This window comes from Dendropsophus ebraccatus, chromosome 8 (assembly GCF_027789765.1).
Source record: "Dendropsophus ebraccatus isolate aDenEbr1 chromosome 8, aDenEbr1.pat, whole genome shotgun sequence".
NCBI lineage: Eukaryota > Metazoa > Chordata > Amphibia > Anura > Hylidae > Dendropsophus > Dendropsophus ebraccatus.
The window spans coordinates 100,315,867-100,328,126 of record NC_091461.1 but is presented as its reverse complement, the minus strand read 5'-3'; the positions used below and the strand labels follow the sequence as shown (position 1 = coordinate 100,328,126).

Below are 12,260 nucleotides of genomic sequence, written 5' to 3'. Positions count from 1 at the left end.
ACAGTGTGCTGAGATGCTGTATCTAACCCTGTCGTGTGATACAGTGTGCTGAGCTGCTGTATCTAATCCTGACACGCATGATGCAGTCTTCAGAGCTACTGTAGCTAAGCTTATCAAGTTCGATACTGTGTACACACCTATGTATCTCATCATATAATGTGTGATACTGTCTGAGTTGCTGTATCTAATCCTATTATGCCTGATACTGTCAGCCACTGTAACTAGTACTATCATGTGCTAGGTTGTTTGCTGAACTGGTGTATCTGACCATTCGATCTATGATACTGTCTGCAAAGCTGCTGTATCTAAGCCTAAGGACCTTATAACAATTTTTTGCACATTAATGTAATATCGTTCGAATTTAAATGATGATCGTCCTTTGTAATAGCTGGCAACGATTGAAAAATCGTTCATGTGTGATTGATCGTTGAACCTAAAATCATTGCTACTCGTTCGCTGTAATTCCACATTTGTTCACTAATCGTTCAGTGTAATTGCAAATTGATCATTGTTTTGCTGGGATCAGATGGAGTAAACGATCATAGTAACGATTGTGACTAACAACTATCGGTCTGTGTAATGGTCCGATTACACAAAGTGATAATTCACCCAATTGATATAACGATTAGCGTTTAGATGAATAAATCGTTAAAATAATCACTAGAAAAATCGTTTTTAAGATCGCTTAAGCCCATCTCACAATAAATGATAAATATGTGAAAGACTGTTTACACGGAGCAATCTGCAAATTTTTAGCGAACGACCAACGATAATTTGAGAACATGTTGAAAGATCAAAATGATCGATTTCTCGCTCGTCGCTTGAAAGTTCACTGTGTTTACACGTATGATTATCGTTCAAATGCAATCGTTGTTGCGAAAATTCAAACAATAATCGTTCCATGCAAACGCACCACAATACGGAGAATGATTTCAGGTTAACGATAAACAATCTCGTTTGCGATCGTTTACTTAGGGTCCATTTAGGGCCCTTTTACACAGAAAGATTATCTGACAGATTATCTGCCAAAGATTTGAAGCCAAAGCCAGAAACAGCCTATAAACAGAGATCAGGTCATAAAGGAAAGCCTGAGATATCTCCTCTTTTCAAAACCACTCGTGGCTTTGGCTTCAAATCTTTGGCAGATAATCTGTTAGATAATCTTTCTGTGTAAATGGACCCTTAAGGCCCTATTACATAGAACGATTATCGGCCGATGTAATAGAACACAACGATCAGCTGACATGAACGACGTCAGCTGATCGTTGTAATCGTTTGTCTTTCAACCTGTTAAGAGACAAACGACTCATATAGCAGCGATCTGCTGCCGTCACTCCGTGGAACAGGAGCGGCATCAGCAGACCGCTACTATATGCTATGGGCTGCACAGACGATCAATCGATCACCTGGGCAGCTCCCCGTGGCCCTCCCGGCTCTCACCAGCTCATTGCCGCAGCATGTAATAGAGGCGGCAGCTAGCGGGGACCCTAACACTATCTGCTAAACCTTTGTATCTAATCCTATATTTTGTTGTAGGGTATGGCGTTTGATACTGCCTACTGTATCTAATTCTATCATGTGTGATACTATCTGCTCAGTCATAGGTAGCTAGTACTATTGTGTGATACCATCTGCTGAGCTGTGGTGTCTCATGGTGTGTTTGCGAAGACAGATTTTTGAAGCCAAAGCCAGGAATGGATTTGAAAAGAGAAGAAATCTCAGTCTTTCCTTTATGACCTGTTCTCTATTTGTAGTCTGTTCCTGGCTTTGGCTTCAAAAATCTGTCTGATAAATCTGTCTGTGTAAACACACCATAAGTCTATCATCATATCTGCTTACTCTCTGCTCAACTGCTGTATCTAAACCTATGATATATGATCCTATCTGCTGAATTTCTGTATCTAAACCACAGCTACTCACAGCAGAGCAGCAGCAGATGTCTGACAGGCTGTCACTGGTAATGTCTACAGGTGTTCCTAGTGGAGTTGGTGGCCCTTGTGGAACTTGGGGTCCCTGATTCTGGTAAAAGTGAGGAGACATCACAGGTTTATCTCATGAATCACCTACTGGCAGAGATGACACCACGTCCACCATGTCAGATGCTGCACCCGCTCCCTGACTGATGTGTCAACAGTGACATCTACAGCACAACTGTCCTGCAAGTAATGTCATACACAGCTCCACAGGATGTATCCCCACATGCATGGATGGCACTGATATCAGCCATATTAAATAATGTCTCTGGAGGTTATATCAGTGCTGGAGCATTATAAGAGGAGCAGCTGATATCAGTCACATATGCTATATCTGGAGGTTATATCAGTACTGGAACATAATAAGAAGGGCGGCTGATATCGGTCACATAGGATGTAATGTCTCTGGAGGTTATATCAATGCTGGAGAGTTATAAGAGGAACAGTTGATATCAGTCATATATGATGTGAAGCGGTTCGCTAGGCTTGGTGGTCAACTTGTCACCTGGCTGCCTTTGAATTCTGTGCTGCTCCTCTCCGGGTGGCTGGAAAAGCTGGATCCAGTTCTTGGGAACTTCCCCACTTTCCCAGGAATGGATGCCGCTAATCCAGGCACTCAGATTGTGGATTTGGGGTCAGGTTTGGAACACAGTTATATGCAGCAATTCTAGCCACATCCAGCTGATTTTGGTCTTGATCAGCCACCATGGATTTTGGTGTGGTATGCAAATTAGGAAAGAGTCATGGTCATGTGACATGAAGCCAGGAGAGTAGGTGCAAAACCAATTATTCTCCCTCAGGGTGCCTTCACACGTACCGTATCGCTGCGTTTTTAACGCTGCGTTTATGGTGCGTTTTTTACATGCACGTTTTGATTTTCACATGATTTTCACGATAAAACGCGATAAAAACGCAGCGTTAAAAATGCAGTGATACGGTACGTGTGAAGCTACCCTCAGTCAGGGTTTGAATGAACACTCAGACCCCAACCAATAAAAACTTTGATATCTCTGACATATCTAAAGTTTTTCTGGTCACAGTGGCCATATAAATATCTACTTCACATAGATTTTTTTCTGCAATCTGTGAATAGGATTTCTTCATATCCCATGCTCAGTGCTGCAGAAAATCTGCCCCATGTGAATGTACCCTATGTTCACATGCCGCAGATCTGATCTGATTGTGTATACATTGATTTGTTTTACATGTTCTCTCCTACTGATCTGCAGCATGTGAACATATCCAACACTGTGCAAGAGGCAATGATGCAGTCTGAAGGATTCCTCAAAGAATACTTATTGCTGGAGTTTCCTTCTGATGGGGAGACACAGCCTTTGTGATCCCAGAATTACCTCTTTGTGAAATGGAAGATGAATCTCCCCCAATTTCCAATCACAATGACAATCTAAGCTTTCGAGGAGCGCAGGCTCCAGCCTCCTGTATCCAGGCAATGCAGCTATTTTACATTCTGTGTAAAGGCAGGGCCGCTTTCATCTCCTCCGTCTGCAGCTATTCTATTTTTAGTGGATTGCAATTCCACAGTTGTCAGCTCCGCAGAATGTAACATCCTCAGAGCTGTCGCTACTAATGGCTCTCGGACAGAAACATGTCAGTCCAGCTGTAATGACACAGTCACAGACGCTGCATAGAAAATGCTGCACTCTGCGAGCTGGACGACTTCCATCTGCCAAGTGCCAGCAGTGACGCTGAATTTACACAGTCACTCTCCAGCCTGACAGCTTCACTCAGACATGGCAGACATGAAAAGCCTTCACTGTTGTACAGGGGCGGCCGAAGTAGCAAGGACATGGCAGTGTCCTGTAGCTTTGATGACCTCATAGAGTCGAGTTACAGCTATATTAGGAACTGGAGGGATCAGTCGCTGAGAATATATTTATTTTATGGATTATAATATTATATAAAGTTTTTCTGAGCATTTTTTTAATGCTTTTCCACAACAATTCCTTCACTACTGAACTCTAGTGCAATCCTCCACAAAGTTTATTGTGGCAGATCCCAGCCACTACACATGGGTTCTCTCCAGGTCTATATTCAGTCTTCAGTTACATAGTAATATGTAGGCTAAGAAGACCATACTGAGAACATTCTTATCGTCATACATCCTGGGGATTTCTTTAATGCTTTTTTTTTCTTTTAATATATGAGAAGCTGTATTATACTCCAGAGCTGCACTCACTGTTCTGCTGGTGGGGTCACTGTGTACACACATTACAATACTAATCCTGTACTGATGCTGAGTTAGCTCCTGTATTATACCCCAGAGCTGCACTCACTATTCTGCTGCTGGGGTAACTGTGTACATACATTACATTACTTATTCTGTACTGATCCTGAGTTACATCCTGTATTATACTCCAGAGCTGCACTCACTATTCTGCTGCTGGGGTCACTGTGTACATACATTACATTACTGATCTCGAGTTACATCCGTATTATACTCCGGAGCTGCACTCACTGTTCTGCTGGGGGTCACTGTATACATACATTACTGATCCCGAGTTACATCCCGTATTATACTCTAGAGCTGCACTCACTGTTCTTCAGCGTTAGTACAGAAATAGTTAAACTGCACGAAACAAGTGTATGACGCATCAAGTCATAAGCCTGTTAACCAGCCCAGCTGTTGCTCTTGCTAACCTTCTTATTAGGGAATCTGTGGCCTTTTGTATATGCTGTGATGTGTCTGCTCTATGGTGACATCTGTTGGATACACTGTAACTAATTTACTGAAGGAAACTTCAGTCAGTGGATAGATCATTGGATCATTACAATATCTTTAAAGTGTGTGTTTTTCCTCCAGGTATCCTGGGTGTGGGGTGCAGGGGTATGGCTACGTCTTTATACAACATCTATCTTTATTATTTTTGAACGATGTGAATAAAGCCTTTTAACCATTTAGCAATTGGTCAGGATGGGATGCTGCCACAGCTCCTGTCTATTGGCCTATTGTCACAATACACATAGTTGAGGCTGTGTAATAACATAATAGAAAAACTAATCTAACGCCATAGAAAAAAACCCCAACATGACAGCGATGATTTAAGGTCTGCAAAGTTCCAGCTGTATCAATAACTGACCATATCATCCCGCTGTGTTAGCGGTTTCAATGGCCGCCGCTTAGTAATTAACGTCTCATTTTGCACTTTTCATCTTTTTTTCCCAGTAGTTCTAAAGCTGCGCACCTGGTATCTGTCCGAGTGGTGAATCTCGTCCGTGGAGTGAGGCGAAGCTGTGGGCGATTCCCCTTCTCTCTTGATTGAAGCTGATAACAACACAGACTGCGAAGAGACAAGGGTGGGGGAGGTGGATGAAAAGGTCAGGTAAGAATTGCAAGAAATCTGAAAATTCCAAAGCTTTTATGTACTATTTTTGTGTGTGCCCTCCGTTCTATTGTGCCATTTACACCTGCCAAAAGCAAAGCCCGTTTGATCATTTGTCAAAACTGAACATCTTTGTTAACGCCGCCAGCATCTCCCGGCTCAATGGGGTTGCAGGCAGCCAAGTGATCTTTCATGTAGCGTACCCATAAAAAAGCATTGATCGTAAGTTTGAATGCTATTAACTGGCCGGATTCTTGTAATTACAGGTCCCACACAGATTAAACTCTCCTCCCAGCCTTTTCCACAGGGTTTTATCATAACTAAAATGGAAGGTGTAGAAAGTACTGCAGGAGGTGGAGAAAAAAAAACCCACAGCAACAAAGTAAAAATAAATTCTAAGCAACCATATTGCAATATTGTTTGGTGAAAAATAGTCCAGGAGGCCAAAAGTGAAATGTTATGTATTCAATGTTGAGCTCAGCCCTGGGAAGAGCGCCGGAGCCATTTATTCAGCATTCTTCTCGAGCACCATGGAGATGACCTCTGGAAAAAAACAGGGCTAAACTAATCCCGGAGATGTCAATCTCCAGGTCTCTTCTACATGTGCTTGCAGTTTAGATTAATAAACTGTCTATTTCTAAATTGTGTGGAAAGCACTTCAATTGTAAATATCCAGCTCGCATGTTAAGTATGGTGCAATTCATGCCAAGTCACACTCATCTCAGCCTGGCCCCGAAAAATTTACTTCATTTGTGCTACAGTCATCAGATGAAACGTGTTATGCAGATTGGTCGAAAAGTCAGGTGTTAGAGGGGGGAGGGGGAGCACTCAGTATTCTCATAATGCTTTTAAAGTATGTAAAAAAAAGTTGTCCTACCCTATGATATTTAAGGCCAAATATTAGATCGACACATGTCCCACGCTTGGCACCCTTGCCTAACATGATTAAAATGGCAATGGCACTTGTGCAAGCAGTACTTCCTGCCTGTGTCATATGGTGAGATGAGCAGGACAACATTGCAGTCCTTGCACAACTGCTACTAAAACTATGGAACATGCAAGGATAAGCACCAATAAACAGTGTGCCAGGTATAAACACTGATCTGAAATGTAGTCTATTAAGAGGATAATCCATCAATTTTAAAGGGGTTATCCAGTATTAGAAAAAGCCCAGCTACTTTCTTGCAAAAACAGCATAACCCCTGTCCTCAGGTTGTGTGTGGTGTTGCGGTTTAGTTCCAATCACTTCAATAGAACTGAGCTGCAAAACCCATGCCAAAACTGAGAACAAGAATGGTGCTGTTTCTGGGGAAAAAGTAGACATGTTTTTCTAAGCCTGGACAAACCCCTGCAATATATCATGTAACCCCTTTAGGTCTAGTCTTTATCAATGCCTAGTTCACTATCACAACCTAAGAAGGTTTTGCCCCATTTTTTACTTTTACAGATTTACTATTACAGATGCAGTATATTTTTGGCACAGTTTGCACCAAAAAATAGCACACCTCCTGAGCAACACAACAGTTATGTACCGTAACTGACCATCTTCTCCGCCATGTCACATAAGGGGATGTGACTATGTGGGGATGTGGCTATCAGATGAAATTTGACTTGAATCGAACAATTGTGAAAAAATTGCCACAAGATAAAACAAGTGCATTAAATCCATCAACCATCCTAAAACCCTTTAAAAAATCTAGGATGTCCTCAGACTGTTGTCCAATGATCTCCATCCTGCAGCTCTCAAGCATTTGCAATACTATGATTCCCATCATGTCCACCACACAGAAGTGTTGCAACATCTGAACATCCACAACTTGGGGAGGTAGACAGTTTTATTGAATTTGCCTTAGGGTCCATTTACACAGAAAGATTATCTGACAGAGTATCTGCCAAAGATTTGAAGCCAAAGCCAGAAACAGACTATAAACAGAGATCAGGTCATATAGGAAAGCCTGAGATTTCCCCTTTTTACAAATCCATTCCTGGCTTTGGCTTTAAATCTTTGGCAGATAATCTGTCAGATAATCTTTCTGTGTAAAAGGACCCTTAATGATTAAATTATATGTTCTGAACAGCATGCTAGTATTACATGGTCCACTGTCCTGTTTTAGAGCAGTTTAGGAAACTTGTGTAGCAACCCCTGCAATGGCAGACACCCTAATTGTGGTAAGTTGGCAGGTTCAGCAGCCCCCACTGAACGTCCCCCCTGAAGCACATGCTATATGTAAAACACAGCATTTAATTTGTGTTTTAATTTAATATAGAATAGAATAAATGTGTTTTAGTGGAAAAAAATGAAAGACGGAAGAGAAGAAAAGTCAGTAGTAAATCACTGCTCCTCTTCTGTATCACTCATTAAAAATGGCCTTTTGTAAGGTAAAATTATCATTGTAAGCAATAAGATCTTAAAAAAAGTAATTCACGGCTTTCTCACCCTTTAATATGATAGCCGCCATCGGCTAATTTTTCCCTTAATGGCAACACGGCTATAAATTTAGTGCGAGCGGGGCACTTTCCTCACCTCCTCACTTCTAATCCTGGCAGCAAAGGCTGTTCAGCTGCTATCAGTGGACAAGTGACACTCAATTTACACCTAACATTCAACTGTGCAAGAAGCCAGGATGTCAGTGTATATAAAGGATTATTTGCAGGAAAAGGGTTCCTTTACTGATGGTAACTCTGTGGGGGCAATAACCATTTCTAAATGACATGGTAAAGACTTGTAGAAGAGAGCCTTCTCCTGTGCTTCCTCTGCTGAGTAATACACATTGTATTCTGCCCCCTATGTACAAGATTCTAACTACTATAATACTGTCCCCTATATACAAGAATATAACTACTATAATACTGCCCCCTATATACAAGAATATAACTACTATAATACTGTTCCTATATACAAGAATATAACTACTATAATACTGCTCCTATATACAAGAATATAACTACTATAATAATGCCTCCTATATACAAGAATATAACTACTATAATACTGTTCCTATATACAAGAATATAACTACTATAATACTGCTCCTATATACAAGAATATAACTACTATAATACTGTTCCTATATACAAGAATATATCTACTATAATACTGCTCCTATATACAAGATTCTAACTACTATAATACTCCTCCTATACACAAGAATATAACTACTAGAATACTGCCCCCTATGGAGAAGAATATTACTACTAATACTCCCTGTAGCCCTCTTCCTTTATATTGATGACTGTTCTGCCCAGCATTGTAATTTTCTCTCCGTGTTGAAATGCAGCTTTAAGATAAAAGCGGGGCCGTCATTTTACACCATTAGGCAATGAGATTTGGGTCCTTATAGCTCCAGCACGGTAAGAGCACATCCTTTCCCCATCCATCAGCGTCGCCTGTCACTACAACAAATAGCTCTGTTTTTATACAGCGATCCGCTTGTTTTTACTCAAGCACAAAGTGTTTCCTGTGCGGAGGTTTGGGCTTTAACTCCTATCTAAATAGGTGCTTATCACTTAACACAGGAGTGATGCGCTGACATTTTCTGCCCGTCTTCCTCGCCACTCGCTGTTGGAAGCATTTACAGTGATACTAATAGCTGTGATCATTGAGGAGATGTTCGCGGTGAGTGATAAGTGATGTCAGGACACAGATGGGGGATTTTATTTGCTTTATATATATTTATTTGGCTTCCTCTATGTTTTCTCTCTCGTACGGTAACTCGAAAGGAATATGAAAGAGGATTGCGGGTAAAATAATGATTTACCCAGGAGAACTTCTTATCTGCACAACTTTGCAAATTGTCATCAAAGCTACACGTATGGAAAGTCTTAACCCCTTAATGGTGAGCAGTATGTCTATTGTGGCGGTCATTAAGGGGCTTTATTCTGCAGTTCTCTGCAGTATTCTTAATGAAACAGCAAAGTTAAAACACCCCTTTGGTAAGACAAATTGATGCCCATGTGCTGATGCATGATGGCAATCTGTGGGATTATATTTATAAACATTGGTGATATTTCCATAACAGGTGGTACAGTGCCACACCATCTCCGATAGTCCTTTATACAGTAAATGGAGGTTGTTATCGCTATGGGTCCCAGTATTTGAAGCCCCACTGACCATACAATAAGTATGGGCACGGTGGGGATAAAGGGGTATGACATCAAGATGGAAGACAGAGAAAGGCGGCTGCAACCAAAAAGCAAAAACTCTGCCAGTGTAATAGATTATAACATTACCTGGTGAAACAAAAGATTGGGGCCTGGTGCAAAATGCCAGCAATCTATTTCAGATTCAACCTACCGTGGGTATTTGTCATTCAGCTTATTTCTCTCCCGTTCCAGGAGGACATATAGAATGCCTCGTATTTGACTCCACTGTACCTGGACATTGCTTGAACATGTGATGGCTGCAAAATGATCCCTACAAAATGGGTCAAGTAAGTTTGAGAAAAGAAGGATAGGACACTATGTGCCATCAAAACCAGTTCCCTACAATCATCTTGTTGAAAGAAAAAAAAAAGCAGTTTCCATCTTTTTTTTTATTTAGAGAAAACAAAAAAAAAATGAATCGGGGATCTTTTTAAGGCGAAACTTGTTATTTTCATATTTCCTCTTTATTTTATGGGCTTTCGTTGATTCTTTTGGGAGAGTTTGTATTTGGCAGCAAACATTGTTCCAGTTTTTATTTTTATACATATATTATTTTTTACAGACAGTAAAGTCACACTCCATATCTGCGGTGCCTCTGGGGTGCAGTTTCCCAGCATTGCAGACTGGGGGGAGGGACAGGGTCTACTCTTCAGTCAATATGTGGATATTCTATGCAGTAAAATCAGCTGTAAAATAGCAACTTGTGACTGCAAAATTACAACTCCCATCATGCCCTGGTGCAAACCTGCAATGTTGTAAAATGCGTAACTTTGGCAAAGGGCATCATGGAGTTGTAGTTTTGCTGCAGCTTGAGAGACAGAGGTTGAAGAACACTTAAAGGAGAACTCCGGGCAGGATGATTTTTGGCAGAGTGCTGGGGAGGATGAATGAAGTAACATGCTTTCACCTCCCCTAATCCATCGCTGGTGACAGTATCCCACAGCTCCAGTCTCGGCCACCTATGGGTCTGAGTGGGGACCTAGGATGTGTTAGGCCCGCTCAGCCATTCAGCGGCCGTAGCTGGTTCCCAGGTCCCCACTCAGACCACAGGAGGCCGAGACCGGGGGACTGGAGCTGCAGGATACCGGCACCAGCGCTGGAGAGGGGGAGGTGGGAGCATGTTACTACTTCGTCTTCCCCAGCACTTTGACAAAAAAATCACCCTAGCCTGGAGTTCTTCTATAACTAGACCATTCATTATATATTATAATGAATTATACTATAAGATGTTGGGTTTAAAGCTTGGAGAAGCTGTAATTGCGGTAATAGAGTGTCAGCCAGCTTTTCTAGAATCAGATATAACATCAGATATATCAATCATATACATGTGCTTTTCTGATGCTTTTTCCCTTGACCTCAAAAGACCACACTGTATAACCCACCCTGAGGATCCGTTAAAGGGGTTATCCAGCGCTACAAAAACATGGCCACTTTTCCCCTACTGTTGTCTCCAGTTCAGGTGTGGTTTGCAATTAAGCTCAATTTACTTCAATAGAATTGAGTTTCAGAACCCCGCCCAATCTGGAGACAACAGTAGGGGGAAAGTGGCCATGTTTTTGTAGCGCTGGATAACCCTTTAACATCGCTCATGAATCTTCCCTTATATAGGCTACAATACACACATCATTCATTGGTCCTATTGTTGCAAAGAATGTTCTTCTTTATGTAGTAGCCAACTGTCTGTATAAAAGTGTAGCCTGCTAAGCTTTCCTATATAGATAAAATGATAGAAAAATACATATCAGAGAAGGCCAAAATGCAAATGGTTTTGGCCTCCATGAGGTTAATTATGACCTATTCCTATGTTTTTGCGTTACAATTGTTGACTGAGCGGCACAGACAATAGGTTAGTGGAAAGAGATGCGTCTTTTTTCTGTGCTGCTTGCTTGTATCACCTCTCGGATTTTCTTCGGTGTCTTGTTTAGTCAAAGTTGGATAAAGAGAGACATGGAGGCCGACAGAAAACATCAGAGGATGTCAGAAGAGAACAGCATGAAGCCACTTTAAACAAAGACTTTACTCCATGTAAATAAGAAAGTTTGGAAATGGCTCAATACTCCAGACTGAGGAGCTTCAAAGCCTCTTCTGATGCCCAATGAAAGCGTCTATCCACAGGGATTCACTTTTCATGATGGATTCTTGAACTTAGCGTTTTTCGGCCGATAAGGGAGGGTGAGGGAAAGGCCTGTGAGGCTCAGCTGGGCCCTTTCTACTTGGAACAACATGTCGGCCCTATTTAATTCTCACTCACACAACAGATGAGACTGTTTGTCAACTAAAATGGTTCCCTGCTGGGATGCAGGTCCTTCCTCTGAGCGCTCGGCTTCTCTCTGTTACTGATATCAGACACGTAGCTAAGGGGCATTCCCCGGGTGTACAGCGTAGTAGCTCTAAGGTTGCTAAATTATGTTAGTTCAGAAAATGTGATGGACAGAGCTGGGGCGAATCCCTCAACTATTCAGAAATATTCAGTATGTATATATCTGCAGCTTCACATACACAGTCTTTTTGGAGCAAAAATTCAGCTCATACAAATGTGAATTATCCGAAAAAGGGGTTTTCTCAAAAGAAAAAAAAATATATACCTGTCCTCCACTGCTGCTGTTCCAGTGGTTCCTGATCCCTGCTTACCAGCATTTCCAGACTTCTAATATGACACAATAGAAGTGCCTGCTCTGCCAATCACTGGCTGCAATGGTGACCTGCCTCAATCACTAATTGGCTGACAGGGATTTGTGTCAAGATGGGGACCTTAGAGATCTGGGTGAACCCATGGATCTGTTGAAAATGCACTGATGCACAA

General features: G+C 41.6%; 1 protein-coding gene and 1 long non-coding RNA gene across 4 annotated transcripts in view; one reads left to right on the top strand and one right to left on the bottom strand.

The window, feature by feature from the left end:
- LOC138799704 (uncharacterized) overlaps positions 1 to 5,921 on the top strand; it is a 7,223-nt gene extending 1,302 nt beyond the window's left edge. For both annotated transcript variants that reach the window (XR_011364299.1, XR_011364300.1), the window contains exons 2-3: positions 5,158 to 5,314; positions 5,581 to 5,921. This is a non-coding gene — a long non-coding RNA (uncharacterized lncRNA). The remainder of the gene's footprint in view (positions 1 to 5,157; positions 5,315 to 5,580) is intronic.
- RNF220 (ring finger protein 220) overlaps positions 1 to 12,260 on the bottom strand; it is a 167,388-nt gene that overhangs the window by 29,479 nt on the left and 125,649 nt on the right. For both annotated transcript variants that reach the window (XM_069981219.1, XM_069981217.1), the window contains exon 4: positions 5,177 to 5,272. In XM_069981219.1, coding sequence (XP_069837320.1) covers positions 5,177 to 5,272 — 96 coding nt within the window. The remainder of the gene's footprint in view (positions 1 to 5,176; positions 5,273 to 12,260) is intronic.